This window comes from Erithacus rubecula (genome assembly GCF_903797595.1).
Source record: "Erithacus rubecula genome assembly, chromosome: 17".
Lineage (NCBI taxonomy): Eukaryota > Metazoa > Chordata > Aves > Passeriformes > Muscicapidae > Erithacus > Erithacus rubecula.
In genome coordinates, this window is record NC_136669.1 from 6285964 (window position 1) to 6304336 (window position 18373).

General features: G+C 48.9%; 2 protein-coding genes across 3 annotated transcripts in view; one reads left to right on the plus strand and one right to left on the minus strand.

Annotated features, from left to right (window-relative positions):
- USP22 (ubiquitin specific peptidase 22) overlaps positions 1–7554 on the plus strand; it is a 92115-nt gene extending 84561 nt beyond the window's left edge. For both annotated transcript variants that reach the window (XM_079320466.1, XM_079320465.1), the window contains 4 exons: positions 1453–1544; positions 2984–3046; positions 4927–5076; positions 6944–7554. In XM_079320466.1, coding sequence (XP_079176592.1) covers positions 1453–1544; positions 2984–3046; positions 4927–5076; positions 6944–6986 — 348 coding nt within the window. In that variant the 3' untranslated portion in view covers positions 6987–7554. The remainder of the gene's footprint in view (positions 1–1452; positions 1545–2983; positions 3047–4926; positions 5077–6943) is intronic.
- A 4875-nt stretch (positions 7555–12429) lies between these two features.
- Positions 12430–17643, minus strand: TNFRSF13B (TNF receptor superfamily member 13B). The gene is made up of 5 exons (XM_079320485.1): positions 17576–17643; positions 15355–15495; positions 14374–14490; positions 13670–13876; positions 12430–12929 (listed from the first exon to the last, which is right to left on the minus strand). The coding sequence occupies exons 2-5, from the start codon at positions 15491–15493 to the stop codon at positions 12655–12657; spliced, it is 738 nt and encodes a 245-aa protein (XP_079176611.1). The 5' UTR covers positions 15494–15495; positions 17576–17643; the 3' UTR covers positions 12430–12654.
- Positions 17644–18373: the final 730 nt, after the last annotated feature.

Below are 18373 nucleotides of genomic sequence, written 5' to 3' on the forward strand. Positions count from 1 at the left end.
TTATAAACATTTTAAACATTTCCAAAGCAGATGTCAGGTGAAATTGTGGCAGATATGTCACTTCTGGGTAGTTTAGTTCTATTCAGTTTCTGTCTGAAATGTGGTGTAAAGTGAGCAGCTGTCACAGCAGATGAAGTCATTCTGTCAAGAGGCAAAGGGTCCTAGGAAAGCCATGCCACATCCTGGAGAAAGGTGTTACAGGTGGAAAGACTTCCCCCTCTAATTCAATTCACAGGCCTTTCCAGACTTTGGCACAGTCATGCTTGTGTTCATCCCCACCAACTTCTTCAGCTGCATCTCAGCCACTGACCATGGGGATGTGCAGTGTCACATGCCAAAGATGTTATAGCCCAACTGGACTGGGTAGAAGCCCTGTTCCTTTCTTTTAATTTGGTTTCCTGAAGGACATTGTTTCATCACTGAATTGAGGTTTCATGAGTGTTTGGCTTTTGGAGGCAATTTTGGGTTTTTGTTTTTATTGCTATGGAGTAGTTAACAAGATGGAAATTCATGATTCTGCTCTTTGGGCAGGTCATGGTGAATGTGCCCCACTGCTTTCCTATGCCTAGTTCAGTATTTGTGTTAATTCCAAATGACTGTAGATTTTTTGGAAAATAAATTATTTTTCCTAAGTGACTGTGTTGTCCTGTCTGTGCAAATTTCATTTTGTGCAAGAGAGAAACACAAAAGATGAGAATTACAGAAGTCTCAGCTTTTCACATCTGGATCTGTTGCTAGGGAATTGTTACAGCATCACAATTGGAAAATAATTAACTTGAAGTGTAAATAGAGCAGAATTTCTGAGAAATTGAGAGGAAAGCTACCTTTAAATAGATACTCATTCATCTCTTTCTGGTATTTGTTCCTGATTCCATTTAATGTTCACTGAAGGAGAGGAGGAGAGGATGGTGGGTATTGCAGGCCCTTTTTGGCTGAGGGACAAGGCTTTTTTTGTTAGCATATTCCATTTTTTACCTTAATTTGAATGGGTATTCCTGTGTAGGCTTGACTCCTGTCACTTGAGATGATTGGATGGGTGGATTCAGAGTGTGAATCTGAATGCAAACTCTGTTATCACCAATTCTGTGAGCAGGGTAGGCAGCAGCCATGGGTTTGAACAGCCCAGTACAAATGAACTTTGGGTAAAGGCTCTGTGTGCCCTCCCTGTTTAATATTTTTTTTTCTTTGATGTCAGGTGGGAATAAGTTTGTATGCATAGACATCAAGGTGAATAATTTAATTAATACTGTATTAAGGTTGAGCCCACAAATGGTGGTTGTTGTTTTTGTTTACATGGACATTCCCAGATAGCTGGTAGGAAAAATTTGGGGCTGTCCCTGCATAGTGACTGCTAATGTGCTTTCATGTTATTATTTCTCAGCTCAGGACATTTATAAAAGACATAAAATTTAACTTTTCTCTAAGTAAAAACCCTCTTGCTTTTGCCTGCAGCGGTTTGAACACTCAGCCAAACTGAGGCGGAAGATCACTACGTATGTCTCGTTTCCACTGGAGCTGGACATGACACCCTTCATGGCTTCCAGGTGAGCTCCAGGTCCAAAACTGCCCACAGATGGAGCAGAACTGGTTCCCAGTTCATACATGTACAGCACAAAACAAGGAGCACACTTGAAGGGGTGCAGAGCAGTGTCTATGGGGGTACTTCTGCCACGAGCTTCTCTCTGGAAGGTGTAGCTTGTCTAAACCCATTTTTAGGTAAACTGTTGAGTTTCATGTGCCTGAAAAGGATTTCTATTTAAACATTGTGGTGAGGTTCTTTAATTAATGTATGTTGTGTTTTTGGTTGCCTGTTAAATTTATAGACCCAGCTCCATCCTGACTTCAGAAATCCTTGCTTTGGTCCCATCCCCTCAGTGCCCACCCACCTGCCATCCTGTGCAGTTGGCCAGAACAGAGCCAACCTAATCCCTAACCAGTATTCATGAAGTTATAAAAATCCTTCCTCTTTATTCCTGCACATATGCAAATCTGGGGGTTTTTGTTTAGTACCTTCAACTTCTGTTTAGAGGATGCTGCAAGAAGCAAAAACACAGTCCAGATTAAAATAGGAACAGCAAGACTTCTCCCACCTCCCAGGTTTGTGGAAGACATGGCATTTATATAAATGCACCTTTATGAAAGAGATTTCATCATCTTAATTAAAAAATATTTATCAGATACTCATGCAAATATGCAAGAGGATATTCAGATTTAATTTGTATCTGAAGCAGTGCAGAAAGCCCCAAACCACAGTATCTCTTAACAGAGAGACTCTGTTTGATGCTGGAATTTTACTTACAATTTCAAGCTTCGCCTGCACTCCTCATTACCCGTGAAAAAAAAAGTAAATGCTTCTACCAAGAGAAAAAGGAGAACCTTGGAGCTCTGTTAAATACTATTATATTAAGAATATATGGTTTATTCCAGTATATTCTAGAGATTTTGAGACTTCCTTGTTCCTCTGTGGTGAATTCTCCCTGGATAGAAAAGGCTCTGCTGATGAAAGGTATCCAACATAATGGAATAGAGATGGGATAATCAGCAGGCATAACTCAGTAGTCTGAATTTCACCAGCTAGGAAATCAACAGCATAATCCTATTGCTGCTGTCAAAACACAAAATGAATTTGCAAGTCAGAGCCAGGATGATTGACCCATCACAAGATAAAGGATTGATGTAATTAGATAATTTCCTGGGTTTCAAATACAAATCTTTTCTTAACCTGTTCTTAAGCTTTTTGGATGAACCATTTGACGTAAACAGATGTGTATTTGAAGCCTTGACCAGGAGGAGAAATGGTGTTTGTGATGTAGCACTGCTGTGAGAGCAAATAAAGCATCTTTAGCATCCTAATCAGCCCTTTGCTGCTCGGCTGGAATAAGGACCTGGATTGTGCAGAGGGGCTGTGTGTCATGTCAGAGCAATTTGCTGGGGTTGGGAAGCCACTGCTTTAAGTGACTGGATTTTTGTGTGTGTGTTGCAGTAAAGAGAGCAGAATGAACGGGCAGTACCAGCAGCCGACGGATAGTCTAAACAATGATAATAAGTAAGTGGTGCATTCCATGACTCCTATTGTGAAAGGTAGTTGCCTTCTAGAAGGAGATGCTGTTGCTTTATATCGTGCAGTGCCAGTGCATTACCATATCTGACAGCACAGTAAGTCTGAAATGTTGCAAAATAAAGCTTCACTCACTGCAGTCCCTGCCCTTCTGTGGGGCTGTGGCAGCTGCTCCAGAGCTGAGGGTGATACCCCCAGAAAATGGTCTGTGAGCAAAATTAAATGGTGTGGTCACAATATTTATTACAAGGGATGGGAATTATTTCCTTGAAATATTTCCTTGAAATATTCCTCTTCCTATTGCAATGGCCAAGGGAGTTCCAGAGGACCAAAGAAAGTTAATAGAATACTGACACTCAAAGTCAGGAGTAGATGGTCCCAGTAATCCTGGAATCTGTTGGTCAGGTATTGATTCCAGTCAGAATAAATGATGGGCTGGTGGGGGACTTGTTCAGGAATGGAAAGAGAATGTAATTAAAACCATTGCTTTATGGGAATAGAAATGGTCACACAAACCTTACCTCTTCAGTTAAATAAGGTTATAAGTTTCATTGCTGCTGTTGTGTATTTAAATTCAAGGCACTCGGTTTGCCCCTAAAATTTCAGTAAGAAACTGGAATCACTAAGATGTAAAACAAAACTGAGCAGGTCTTAGAGCAGGTGTCATCCAGGCAGGTACCAGGCAGGTGTTGTGTGGGGCTACAGCTTGAATCATTAGATGTGAGGTGTTAGTAGTGAGAAAAGGTCTGAAGGTAACACAGCTGATCATTTTTGAGGTTTGCATGTGCCTTAACTTGGAGAAATCATTAAAAATTTAGCAGATTTAGGTAATGAGGGCAAAGACATCTGGATTCCTCAGGGATCTGGGTGCCAGGGAACATCTGGGGCAGTGTCAGAAGGCTCCAGCTGGGACTGAGGGTGCTGTCCATCCTAGCTGGATTCAAGGACTCCCCTAGAGAGGGTGGCCCTAAATAAGTGGCTCTCAGTGGCAGTCAGTGAATAGATGCCTTTTTGTGGCACCACTGTGTCTAAAGAGTTCTGTGAATTTTGAATTGGAGTAGGAATATCAAGTGAGATTAGAGAGATTATTTTACCATTATGTAGCTGTGCTTGTGTCACACACAAAGTGTGAGGGCAGCATTTTATGAAAGAGTTAAAGAGAGTGGAAAGTGCTTGATAAAGAGCCACTAGTGTATTTAAGACTGGAAACAAAATCTTACCTTAGAACAAAAGAGCCAAAGGCTTCAGTCTTGCACTTTTTAAAAGAAAAGGCAAAAGGAAATGAGAGCAACTTGATTATCAGTATCTTTTTTGGAACATAGGTGGGCCTGCAAGTTTTCAGGCAAATGCATGGCAGCATCTGAGAGCTGGAAGTTGAGGCTGAATATATTCAGTATTTCAAAATAAGTACAGGCTTTTCAGATTAAGGACAGTTTATCAGTTCAGCAGTTTATCATTAGAAATATCTAAGATTACCTCCTTCCCCATACCTCAAATGCATTTTTTCTGGTTCACTAGAGTAGATCAGGGAAGTAGAAGGTCAGACTGCATAATAAGTGATCCTCTTCAGGAACACACCAGTATTGATCTATTTTATAAGCAAATTTGGTAACCAGTATTGGTTAAGCTGGTAGTAGTCACTAGACTGGAGAGTTGTAGAAATAGCAAGACAGGAAAAGAAGAATGTTTCTATTTTTCCCTAGGCAAGGCCACCCTCTTCCCAGCCAGTGTTAAAGCTGGTGTTTTACTGATGGATCAGATCCTTTACCATTGCTCTGTTTCTTATGAACAAAAGTTTCTGCCTGTCTGAAATGTCTGCTGTTTTCTCCCTTTTGAGGCATGCATTCATGATGTGTTTTCTGTCCCAGGTATTCCTTGTTTGCAGTAGTTAATCACCAGGGAACCTTGGAGAGTGGGCACTATACCAGCTTCATCCGGCAGCACAAGGACCAGTGGTTCAAGTGTGATGATGCCATTATCACCAAGGCAAGCATTAAGGATGTGCTAGACAGTGAAGGGTAAGTGGTCACCTGGGAAGGGGAGAGGAAGGCAAATCTTAACCTTTGTTGGGTTTTCCTTACTTTAAAAAAACCCCTTTTTAATCACAGAGAAGGATAATATTTCTCTTGAATATCCCCTGTAATGCTCCAGCATCAAGACTGCACAATTATATTTACACATAATTGCTTTATAACCCTGGGTTTGCTGAAGGGAGGGGAAGGATGAGGGACATCAGATGACTCTGCAATGTCTGGAACTGGTGCTCGTGTCCAAACTCCTGCTAATGGAAGGGATTCTGGAAACCAAAGTGATGTGATCACCCAGTGCAGGAGCTCTATGACACAATCCAGTCTGTGCCTGCAGAACCTTTGGATTATTAAGAGTGTAAAAGATTTGAAGAAAAGCCATGAAGGAAGTGCTGTGATCCAGAATAGCAAGGCTCCATGGGAGGCAGGTAGAGAACATGAGCTGTTTCTTAACTCATGGCTTTAAATTAATCTCAGATTGACATTATGGCTTCTGATATTTATATTACACAAGTTTTGGGAGGACAGAGCAGTATTTTTCAAGGGAAGCACTGGGGACTGGTGTATGTTCCAAGAAAAAAGAAACTTAAAATCTGAAGTCTTCATTTTCAGCTATGGACTTGGTACTGCAGAGATAAGTCTTTACCATTCTTGTTTTAATTATTCGTGACATTTTCAAGGATTGCTGCAGGCACAATGTTCAGGTTGTAATTTTTTTATAGATTTTCCTGTTTTTTCTTTTTTTAAACTTCAATCAGAAAGTAAAAACAGAAATCTATAATCCCTGAATTTTAGTGTTAAATGACTTGACAGGGAACTTCTGCTTTGAGGTGAGCAGAGAAATGAGTTTGTTGTAATTCAGTAACACATGCCTGGTGCTCAGGTGGGGTTATGCCTGTGGAAAAACCTGCCAGAGGCAAGGAGGAGAGGTTGTACAGCACAGCTATTGCCCATAAAGGCTGGTTTGAGCTTTGATGCATTTCCCTGGCTCAGATAAAGGCTGACACAGAACCTCTGCATCCTGTGGGGGAATCCATAGGGCTTGGATGGAATTGTAACAATTGGAGCAGCTCAGGAGTGCTCTGAGCTCAGCAGTGGCTGTGTCAGTGTGGGAGCAGGGTTGTGGAGATCAGTCCCCTTCTTCTGTGTGAGTGCTGTGGGGCTGGGCTCCCTTCTGTACCAGTAAACACACAGTCATTAGGGACAGGAAGAAATGCATCCTTTAAAACACCAGATTTGGGTACAGATTGGCACATCAGATATTTGACTGGGACATGAATGTTCATCCATTTGACTGCTGCTTCATTTTCCTTCTGTTCCAATAAATGGGAGGCAGTTTTCAGTAATCAAAGTGATCTCTGGTACTGTGACTCCAAAGCAACAGTTGCATCTTAAAGCACCTTTATTTTTGTCACGTTAGTGTTAAATGGTTGATACCTGTCAGCAATGGAATCCAATCTTCCAGAGTTTTCAGATCCTGTGTAGATTTTACAAGGTTTGACTCTTTCCTAGAATCATAGAATGGCCTGGCTAAGTAAAGACCTTAAATCTCATCTCACTCCAGCCCCCTGCCATGGGCAGGGACACCTTTCACTATCCCAGGTTGCTCCAAGCCCTGTTCCTTGCCTTGCACAGGGCATCCATGGGGTTCCTCTGATGTACAGCTGTTCAGTTCCCTGAGTTGCTGGTACAATTATGTCAGCTGGCTTCCCTGCTTCTCATCCCTGGTTAGTGTCTCTGGAATTGCCTCAAAATGAAAAGAAAACCAAAATTAACAGCCCTCATGTCTTATGGTTGCATCAATGGAAGCTCATCTGCTCTGGCACAGAGCTGACACTGTCCCTCTGCTCTCTTCCAGATATTTGCTGTTCTATCACAAACAGTTCCTGGAGTATGAATAGCCTTATCCAGCAGCTTGTCAGATGTAAACAAGGAAGAAACAACACAAGCCTTCTGAATCGACACACAAACCTACCTGAAATGAAAAGACCCATTACAAACCAACTCGCACTGAGCTGTAACAGGACCTACTTGACACTGACTCACAGCCTGGAGAGTGAGAAATGAACAATGTCCCACGTGTGTGCAGTCCCATGAGGACAGAAAGGGGGAAAAGAGGCTGCAGTCAGTCACTTAACAGAGGAAATATAAAATGAAAGGAATGCTCTGGGTGGGGGAAATGGGAGCAGAGGAGTCCGGGCACTGGTACATCTCCTGTGTTCCTCCAAAATGTGTGTGGGAAGGCAAAGGATTCTACCCTCATCTCCATAAAGCATCTTCTCCATTCGGTGCTTCAGCTCCAACGACCAATCATATAACAGTTAAAAGTAAAAATCCAAACCCATTTTTTTATGCATATGGGTCTGAAAGCAGTAGAGTGGAGGAGGAGGGGATGAGACAACTAAAGGACTTTGCAAGTATCTTTTTATTTGTGAATTTTAGTTATTAAATAAATACAGTATGAAACTATTAGGCTCTTTTTTTTCCAACAACCATAAAAGAAATCCTGGATTGTGGAACTGAAGCTGCAGTACTCAGACAGGTTTTCAAGCATGCCTGCTTGCACAGGTAATGATCAATGCCATCGGACTGCTCATCCAAAAGCATCAGCACAGATTCTGTTGTTTGAGCCCTTTTTTTGTTTTGTTTTCTATAAATAGCTATTTTCTTAATTTTTTTCCTTTTATTCCCTTTTTTCACGAGAATGAAATTCATAAATGCAACCATCAGTAAAAATGAATGAATTGGCGTGTTTATACTGTAAGAGTGGTCTTGGTTCTTTTTGATTTTGTTTTGTTTCGTTGGGTTTTTTTAAACCTTGTGAATAAGTTTGAATTTCTCAAAAGCGCCTGTTTTGTTGTTGCTGGTTTTGGTTTGGTTTTTTTTTTCCCTCCTGCTGACTTCCAAAGGTGGATTTATATATATCTGACACTTGAGAGAACCTCAGTGGTGAAAAATGTACCATCTGTTGGGAACGGTCGCTGCCGGGGCAGCTTTGAGCGATGGATCTGCTGCTATTGAGCCCTTCTGCAGTGCTCTGAGTAAACAACACATTTTCCTGGTATGTGCTAGGCTGGTATTGGTTCCTTGTATCCTCCCACATGGATTAACTCTTCACGTGCTCTTCTCCTCTTGCAGTGCCACAGTCTGTGTGTTGGTGTTCCCAGCTCGCAGCTCTGGGGCCTTTCCTCCCCCTCCATCGCTGTGGTGAGGCACCAGCAGGAGCTGCTCATGCTGGATCTTGCTCTCAGGAGCTTGGGCTGGGGGTGGAATCGCAGCCTGGGAGAGGAAGCCTTCAGAACAGAGATGGAGGAGCAAAAATACCTTTGTTCTCTCTTGTGGAGAGGGTGAAGTATCAGTTGGGCACTGTGTAAGTTGGTGTCACATCACAAGTCACAGAATGGCTTGGGTTGGACTTTGAGGATCATCTTGTTCCGTGGCAGGGACACCTTCCACTCTCCCAGGCTGCTCTGAGCCCCATCCAGCCTGGCCCTGGACACTTCCAGGGATCCAGGGGCAGCCACAGCTTCTCTGATCTTCAACCTCTGCATAAACCCCCAGCCAGCCATTCTCGGCTTTGCCAGTGTGGAAAGGCAGGGAGGGATCTGTGCCTTTAGTTCTGTGCTCTAGGAAGGAGGTACAGCTGTCTAACCTGCCCGAGATAAACCAAAAAACAGGAAAATGAGAAATCGAGTGTGCTTGGTTTTAAATAAGCATCTTACATGAGCAGCTGAACAGAAGGACAGTGAAATTCTTTTGATCTGCACACAGACTGCAACAGTACGAGGAGGATTTGTACATCTGTGCCAGGGCAGGGAGGAGGAAAGGACGAGTTGAAGCATCTCGAGGAGGGTTGGGTGTGGTGCTGCCGAGACCATCGCCCTCCCTGCCTGTGCAACGCATCGCACCGGGACAATTTCATTTCCATTGGTACTGGGTGCCGCCCGGTTTAACCCGATCCTTCCTGCGCTGGCTGCGAGCTGAGAGAGGGGCCCCTCCTTCCCCCGAGCCCAGCACGGCTCCGTGCGGATGCCGTGCGACGCTTTCTGCTGCTTTTTAATAATGCAGCAGCCTTGCGGAGGAAGCGGGCTCTCGTCACTCCCAGCGCTGCTGCATTGGCATTCCCGGCTGGAGGAGCGCTGCCACCGCGCGGCAGGCACCCGGGATGAGGCGAGGATGGGGATGGGGATGAGGATGACTCCGACGGTGCCTTCGCTTTGTGGCGCCGAGGTCTGAGCCTTTGGCTGCCCTTTTAATGAATTCTGTTTTCCACCGCACACGCTCAGCCGGCGGAGCTGCTGCAGCCGGCTTTGTTAAGCCTTCGGGAACAAATTGTTTAGAGACGAGGCAGCCGTATAAATCACCCTTAATTTCTCCTCCCCGCCCATCTGGTGGAGAGGGTTCTGCTCTGTGCGGCTGCACCGGCGCAGATGGTTCTCGGGGGGAGCTTTCAAAGCTCTCTTTCTGGTTTCAAAAGCACAATTTCTGGGGTATTAAAAGCTTTATTATTCTTTTCTTCCTCCCTCTCCACCACCGCACCCCCCGTTTCCCTGCCCGAACCACCGCAGGTTCTGTTCCCGGCAGCAGTAAATCCATGCCGGCTCCGAGAGGAGGGGACAGCATTTTCCCGTTTGCTATAAAAATGGAAGAGCAGCTGCTGGCTTACGAGCAGAGCTGCCCCTCATGCTGCTTTCTCTCAAACAGCCTTTTCTCCCCCTCCATCCCTTCAGGCAGCTGAATTCATGCACTGAATTATTTCTCCGTGGAACTCCCTCATCATCGCCTGTAGGGAAACGCCGTCCACGGAAAAATCCGAAGGGAGGACGAAGCAAAACGTCCCTGATGCGCTGACACTCAGCAGTGCCAGGCTGCATCCCCCACCTGAGCCAGCTCCTCAGCCGGGGGAGCAGTTTGGGCTTGGCCTGCTTGGTTGCAGGTACATTTTCTGTCGGCACAGCTGGATCTGCTGGGAGGAGGCATTTGCAGAAATGACTGGAAACAAAGGCTGCTGCAGCGATGCAGGCTGGCGGGGGGGGTGTGTTCTGTTACCTGCCAGCAGCAAGCACAGCTCTACAGGGACACAGAAATAGCCAGGAAGTGGTTTTAGCTACATTTTCATGCCCCTCAGCCACTTAGAGATGAAGCTTTGCCTGATGGAAAAGCAGAAATGTGAGAGTTGTTAAACTCTGGCTCAGAATCAGTGACCCTAATTCCATGTGGTTTGACTCATCCCATCTGGAATTGGTGGTGTCCTGTCCATAGTGTCCCTCTAATATTGGAACTGATGTCTCCAGGTATGATCCTCTGGAGCTGCTGGCCAGTGTCTGTAAAATGTGATTCAAAATCCATTGATTCCTCTTAATTCTCCAGCTAAAGGTGTTTGTTGTTTTCCTGCTAATTCGTTCAAGTTGCTTTGTGTTACCTTTTTTCTGCTGATTGTAGTTACATTCCCACAAGGAGGGGAGGGTGAGGGATGCTCCCCTCTTGTGCCTGGGAAGGACTTGGCTTCTCATGAGTGTTTTCCCCAATTTTTGAGACACCACATGGTGACAGGAGGAGCAGCCCTGTCCCAGCCCTGGCCTTGCCTGGGTGTGAGTGGCCTCCTGAGCCAGCTGGGGCAGGAGCTGCTGGTGTAACACAGAGTGAGCTCCTGTTCTCACTGGCACAGGCATGGCCCTAAAATCCTTCTCATTTGAATAATTGATGCCTCTTGATCCTCCAGGGATGCCCTAATTTCAACACTGGTGGCACGTGTTCACTTAATTCTGTCCCGTTTTTAAATAAGATTCTGAATCTCTTTGTATAAATACCATGACCAGGGGTTTCTGGAGGTGACACTTGCAGGTCTGTAGGGCACTAGAGCTGGACTGGATCCATGTGTCCCCAGGAGCTCCCTGCTGGAAAGGGACAGCCTGGTGAGGCACTGGCTGCTCCTGAGGGTTTTCCTTCTGAATTCCCTGTCCTTGCTGGGAAGTGCTTGGGCAGAGGGGGCACAGAGCTGGGGGCATTGCCAGCCCTGGGGCCAGGGGAGGATGGGCTGGTGCTGCCCCAAGGTGAGTGCAAAACCCTTCACCTGGAGCTCTGATTCCAGCTCTGGAGCCTCTGGCACAAACAGGGTGTGGAGCTGTGCAGTGAGTCCAGAGCTGCTCCAGGGCTGCAGCCCCTGTGCCATGGAGCCAGGCTGGGACAGCTGGGGATGTTCAACTGCAGGAGAGAAGGCTCCAGGAAACCTCAGAGCCCACAGGGGCTCCAGGAGAGCTGCAGAGGGACTTGGGAAAAGGGCAGGAAACCACAGGTGTGGGGACCCCAGGAAGAGAGAGCAGGAGAGCAGAGGGCACTGGAGCAGATTCCACAGCAGGGAGCTGAGGCTGGGGAAGGTGCTGATGTGAGAGGGGAGGCCAAGAGGGTCTCCACATTTTCTGGGACATAGAGAAGCTCTGGAGGTTGGGAGGCCCGTGGACTGTGGATGCTGAGACAGTCAGAGGTGACCAGAGGGAGAGGCTCAACCTCCCAGGTGACACCTTTTTTAATGGTAAGGAAGTATTTACATTTAAAGGAATGTATAATATAGAATTATATTATATTCTATAGGGATAGAATCTGTTGTAACTCTGCTCATGTTTTCTCCAGCTGTCTGCTTTCCCAGCATCAATTTGTGCATATATTGAATTACATTTTTTCTTTCAAGTTCAAAGATCTAGTTTGAGACAGTGGAGGGGATGGGCTCATACCAGGAGTGATTCTTCACCAAACAAAAAATTCTACAGTCTCCTTTAGTGGAAATGAGGACTCCAAGTTACACATTGAAACCCTTATTTTTCCATGGTAGCTTTCAAAGCCAGGTTAGATAAAAACATTCTCTCAAAGCAGCTTTAACTCCAGCAGACTCATCACTTTTACCAGCTCTTCAGAATAACCCAGGTCAGATACACATAAATCCAGTTTTGTAGAAAGATCTGAGCCTTGGATGAATTTTCATATTGAAACCCAATTCCATTGAGGATTTTGGTGCCTGTCCCAGCTCCTCATGTGCAGCATCATGTCCCATTCATGAGGCAAAGCCTCACCATCACCCATGGCAGTGCTGGAATCTGACACTGGAGCTTCCCACACTGCCTCCTTATAAATGTCACCAGCAAATCCTTGGATCCAATTCCATGTTTGAGACATGGAATTGTCTCAAAATTGCTGGAAATTGTTCTGATAATGAAGGAGTCTCCAAGCAGGGAGAGGTGAGCTGGATCACTGGATCATTTGCAGGGATGCTGGTGCTGGAACCAGGATGGAAAAACCCCCATGAGACCTCCCCAGTGGCACCGAGATCAAGGTGGAGGATGAGGAAGTGACTTCTTTCACTGGGAATGCACAAAAATAATGGGAATTTAGTTTCCTGAGTGGAAGCAAACAGCTCTGTGCAACCTCCAGCCCTGTCTGTACCCCACAGCCCTTGGCACAGCCTGGGCTGGTAGAGGCTGTTCCAGTCACTGGCAACAGAGGGTGAAGCAGCTTTGATTTGGGGCAGAGGGAGCATCCCTCCACTCTGACCCCGTGCTGGGACATCCACTGTGGTCACACCATGGGTGTCTTCTCCTGGGAAGGAGAGCAGATGATTTTGAAGTGGCCGTCGTCGGGGCTGGGAATGGCCCCAGCGCTTCCCGTGCTGCAGATCCCGGAGAAGGAGGGAGCAGCCCTTTCCCCGGGGTGGCAGGAGCTGCTGGGGCAGGACTTGGTCTCTTGTACAGCAGAGCCATGTCCAGGGAAGCAGAAGCCACAGGTTTCCACTGGCTCTGGGATTCTGATGCTGGTGAATCCATCACCAACACTGCCAGCCTCCACCAGCCGATCTGCAAATAAACTCTGCGTCAGCTGAGGAGTTTAGGAGCAGCTTTTACCTGAGAATGCTCTGAAGAGCTGCACTGGAGCCTGTGAAAAGTTGCTCCTGGAACTGGAGAGGACACCCAGCTCCCAGCTTGGACTCACTGCATCACCTAAAACACCCAGAAAATCTCTCCAGAGATTTGGTGGCTTATCCTAAAAATGACCCTTTGATCCCTGTGTCCTTCAGGAATGGGACAGTCCTTGGAGTGTGACTTCAGGTGTCACATTGGCTCATGGTGGCTTCCTCTGTGATTTTTGACATTCATGGCTTTGAGGTGGATGTAGGTAAACATGGATGTGTGTGATGTGTGTGCAGAAATAGGTAAGTAGGCAATTTTTCTTGGGACAGGGAGGAGAGAAGAAAAGGAGGAAGAATAAAAACATCTTTTCCATGTTGAATTGTTCCACATGATTCTTTCTCCTTTTCTCCCTAACACAAGGACTTGTGAAGCCCCTCTGGGTGAAGAACTAAAACTGGGTTTTTCTGGGATGGGTGTTTGTTCTGTCAGAGTCTGGATGGAGACTGGAGAGGTTCTGGGGCTTTGCAGGGAGTGACTGAGGGGCACAGGGATCCAGTCCTGCTCCTCTTCCAGTCTCACACTTTTTGTCTTTGCTTTTTCTCCCTCCCCTGTTAGGAACTGGCTCTGCTTTCACCCCCACAAGCTCCCCACGCTCTCCCAGTGCCCCCAGAGCCGCCAGCACCCACCTTTGGCATGGTCCTCCGTGCGGTGGCAGGTGCCAGCGCTGGCCTGGCAGGACACGCCCTGTCCCCTCCTGCGCAGGTGAGTCCAGCCCAGCAGCAGGGAGCAGGCGAGGCTGCAGAGGCAGAGCCCCAGCAGCAGGTACAGCACCAGCCACGGCTCCTGCTGCACACACCCGCCCTGCTCCAGCGCCGCCGGCCCCGCGGGCGTGGCTGTGGCACAGAGAGAGGGAGCTCAGACACCTCGGGGTGACTCCGATGGGGAACGAGCTGACAGCGCCTGTGCCCTCCCCTGGGCAAGAATCCCGCAGCAGCTCTGTATCCACTGTTTGCTGGCACTTCTCTCCCACGTGAGGTAGAGGAGATCCCTTCCTACACCCCAGTCACGCCCTTCCCCATCTCCAGGGATTGTTTCAACCCCAGTTTAGGACTTGGAGATCTTGGAGCTCTACCTGTCCCCTCCTGCTCCCCCTCCCCAAGGGCTGGGGGCAGCTCAGCCAGGTGGGATCCACACAGCTGCCAATTCCACCCTGGCTGGGGGAGCTGCCCAGCCTGTAAAACATCAGCACATGGGGAAAAACCACTGTAGGATGGAGAAAATGGGAAAGAGATGTCCTGGCTGCTTTTCCCCAGCCCCAGGGAAATGGCAGCCCCCAAAAGTGCAGTCCCCAGGGACAAAGGGGATGTTTTGGTGCCCCTTCCCAACTCACGCTCGCAGGACAGGGCACATTCCTTGGGGTGCTGCCCACACACCAAGCTGCACTTGATGCAGTCCTTCAAAAGCTCATCATAATAAAATCCAGGTCTCTTGTTGCAGTCCATGGACTCTGAGGGAGGAGAGGAGAGGGAGATGATCACAGAGTCCCCAGCACATCCCCCACCACCCCAAGGCCTGGATTCACAAGAGGATGAGCCCAGCTCACTGCTCTGGAGGCTCAGGGTGGCACACAGGTGTTTCCCCTGCCCCCTGCCCAAAGTACTGACAATCTCTGCAGGGCTCCAGGGTGACAGACCCACGGGATTTGGGGTGGAGTTTGGCTGGAGAGCTGGGGAAAGGCAGCTGTGCTCACCTGGGAGCTCTTGCCTGCTGCTCTCAGAGCTGCTGCTGCTGCCCTAGTCTTGCACAGCTCTTTGGGACACCCCAAAAGCTGCCTCAGCACTGGCTCAGGATAGAGGAATGGCATCTCCTGTCCTCAGCAGGGAGATGTTCACTGAATGAACCCTGGGGCAGGGTGAAGCCACCTCAGCCCATGACTCAAGGAAGGGAAGTGGCACAGGGCTGGGGTGCAAAGTTCATTTCTCCCTTTTCCTGCCCCCCACCCGTTTTCAGGACACTCAGTGCCTGTCCCAGGTCGGGGTTTATCATTATCCACATCCACTGGAGCTGGTGGCTCCCAGCCCTGCCTTTGGAGGGTGGGTGGCCCCAACAGGGGACACAAGTGTTGGTGCAGCCCTGTGACCCCAGAAGGGAGCAGTGCAGAGGTGCAGGCCCTTGGTCCTGGCCTCACTCCTGAGCTGTTGACAGCCCCAGCCCATCCATGGGGAGCTGTCACATCCATCCCCCTGTGGTTTTGGCTCTGCAAAGCTGAGCTGGCTCAGAGCCTGGCCTGGGGTTCACCCTGGGGTCTGATCCCCCCTCCCAGCTTTGCCCCATCCCTGACTCTTCCATCCAGGGGCACCCCAGCACTCACCACACACAGCATCACACCTCCTGCTCTGGGGCTGGCTGCACGTGAGGCTGCAGGGGATGCACTGGAAAACGAGGGTGTCCCAGTACTCCTGGTCAGTGCAGTTCTTCATGGCATCCTGCCCCACACCTGTCCCATCCATGGCTGCAGCACAGAGACACAGGTGGGTGTCAGGTGGCCACCACTGGGCTGCTCTGCAGCCACCTCATCCCTTTCTAGGGCTGGGAGCCCTGGCAGCAGATCCTGGCTGTCCCTCAGCCCTCTCTGCTCCCATGCCTGAGCAAGAGCACACGGCCAAATCTGCTTCTCACACTCTGTGTGTGTCCTGTGCCAGTCCCAGGGGACACACAGAGAGCCCACCCTGGTTAGAGGTGGCCCCATGGTGTGCCCTGAGGGTCTGGGGATCCCTGCAGCTGCCACTGGGAGCACAAGCACTGGGGGCTGTTCCTGTCTTTGCAGGCTGTTCTGAAAATACCAGAAACACGACCTTGTGTGTCATTCCTGCCCTTTCTCTTGGGTGTTCCGGTTTCTAGTGAAACCCAGGCTGATGTAAAAGGTGTGTCAGAGCAGCAGGGGGAGGAAACCTCCCCAGGAGACTTCAGGCACCAGTTTAACCAGTGCCAGCTAGAGGTGGATTTGCTCTTGTCCCTATCACAGGCTGCTTGTCCCATCCTCTGCTGCCCCAGTGCACTGGATGTGAAACCAGAGGCACAGCAGCAGTTCTCAGCAGTATAAAAACCTGCTCAAAAAGTTACATTTTGAAGAACTAGCTGGCTGATAAAAGCTCCTGTGCTGTACCACACTTGGGGTCTGCAGCCAGCATGACAAAGCAGCTGCAGGGCGCTCTAACCCAGCACCAGGGTGGCCTGGTGGAAATGGAAATGGAAATGTGCCCTTTGCTGCCTGAGAGGGCTCCTGGGAGCCACATCCCTGCCTGGAGCTGCAGCTGTTTCCTGCATGGGTGGGAGATGCTGGTGCTGACAGAGCCCAAAGGTTTAAAACTTCCCCAAAGCTGCAGCTTTGGCCTCTGCCTGCCCCAAGGCTGAGCTGCTGCTCAAAGCCAAACCTTTGATTTCTACACAGAGGATGTCCTGCACTCTGCCAGGATTTCTCCTCTCTCTCCAGGACTCAGGAGTGAGCAGAGATCAAGCACTTTGCACGTCTGTCCTGCCTCTGCCCACCTGCCCTGCAGAGGGGCTGAGGATGGGCTGGGTCCCTGGGGCAGCACACTGAAACCCTCCCATTCCCAGGGAAAATCCCCCTCTGCACTGGGATGCTGGCCTGACACTGCCAGTAGTTCAATTTACATTTCTGTACAATTAAATAATCACTTTCTGTCGAGCTGACTGGAGACATCCCCTGGGCAGAGCGAGGCTCAGGACATTGCACTCCTCAGATGCTCTTGGGACAAACTTTATACCCAGAGAAGCCCCCCAGGGGTAGCAGGAAGCCCTTTGGGGGTTACTGCAGGCCCTGGGCATGGCAGGGAGCTGAGCCATCCTTGACCTAGCTGGGGTTATTGATGGGAAGCAGATCTGGGGCTGTGTTAAAGATGAGGGGCTGCAGGCTGGGAACCTCCCTCCCAGATACTGAGAGGACACGTGCAAGGAGAAGTTTGCCCTTATCTAGGACAGATCTTCCCCTCCTTGGGGAGTCCCAAGGTATCTGTGGTGCTGCCAGCATGGATTTCTCACCATGGATTTTCCAGCAGAGCTAGGTGAGTCTTTGCCTCTCAAACCAGCACCCTCTGAATTCCCCCATGGACCCCTCATGCCAAGTTTAATCAACCACAGGATAAGGAGGAATGGCTGTAAGCTGAAGGAGGGTAGTTTTAAATTTGTTATCAGGAAAAAAATCCCTCCCTGTGAGGGTGGGGAGGCCCTGGCACAGGTTGCCCAGAGAAGCTGAAGCTGCTCCATCACTGGAAGTGTCCAAGGCCAGGTTGGAGGGACTTGGAGCAACCTGGGACAGTGGAAGGTGTCCCTGCCCATGGCAGGAGGTTGCATTAGAATTAAGTTCCCTAGCAGCTCAAATCAATCTTTGTTTCTCTGCCCAGCCCCACAGCTTTGCCCACCTTCATCAGGGTGGGAGCTCTGAGCAGACCCTGCTGGCCCTGGGAGCAAAACCAACCCCAAACCCTGGGAGCAAAACCAACCCCAAACCCTGGCACAGACAAACCCCTCAGCCCCATCCCCCCCCTCAGCCCCTCCATGGGGTCACTCACATCTGACTCTCCAGCAGCCTCTACTCCCCCTTGGCTCCTGCCATGGCCCCACGAGCTGCAGCCCTGAGCCCTTGCACGCCTCAGGGGTTTATTATTAGAGAGATTTGATTAATGCCTGGGCTGTGCATTTCCTGGGGTTTCCCCTTGTCCCTTCCATGCAAATTGGCTGCACACTCAGCACCTTGCATTGGCTCGTGGGGTCCCTGGGCTGATGGGGACAGGGTGGGGGGACATGGGGGGTGATGTGTCACCAGGACCAGGGACAGGTGTCCTGGGACAGGTGGTCACATTTCAGAGGGCCTTGGTGGAGTGGGAGCTCTGCAGAACATGCTCTTGCATCACAGGGCTGTAGCAGAATCCCAAAATCATAAAGGCTGGAAGAGCCCTCTAAGATCATCATGTCCAACCATCCCCAACCCTGCCATGTTCACTGATAAACCACATCCCCAAGGGCCACATTAAACATCTAAACCCTCCAGGGATGGTGATTCACCACTGCCCTGGGCAACCTGGGCCATTGGGATGCTTTCTTCAGAGAAAGAAAACATCTTGTTTCACTCTGTCCAAGAGGCCATTGCCAGGACCAAGCATTGCTTGGAGCATCATCCTTCCCATGTCCTCAGGATGGTCAGCACAATCCACTGTCCTGGCTCCTGCTCACAACTCATAGAATGTCTCTGGAGCCTGATAAGGTGCCTTAAACACTGAGTTTCTCAGGTGCATCCATGTCTGGGAGGCAGGAGGGCTGTGCTATGTCCTGCATAGGCAGCTGAGTCCTGGCTGGGCTTGGGGCACAAA

Coding starts and splice junctions, on each gene's coding strand:
- TNFRSF13B (XM_079320485.1), bottom strand. CDS start 15,493: ATGGATGGGACAGGTGTGGGGCAGGATGCCATGAAGAACTGCACTGAC. Junction 14,491..15,354: donor GAGGTGTGATGCTGTGTGTG/GTGAGTGCTGGG, acceptor CTCCTCCCTCAG/AGTCCATGGACTGCAACAAG. Junction 12,930..13,669: donor CACGGAGGACCATGCCAAAG/GTGGGTGCTGGC, acceptor GTTTATTTGCAG/ATCGGCTGGTGGAGGCTGGC.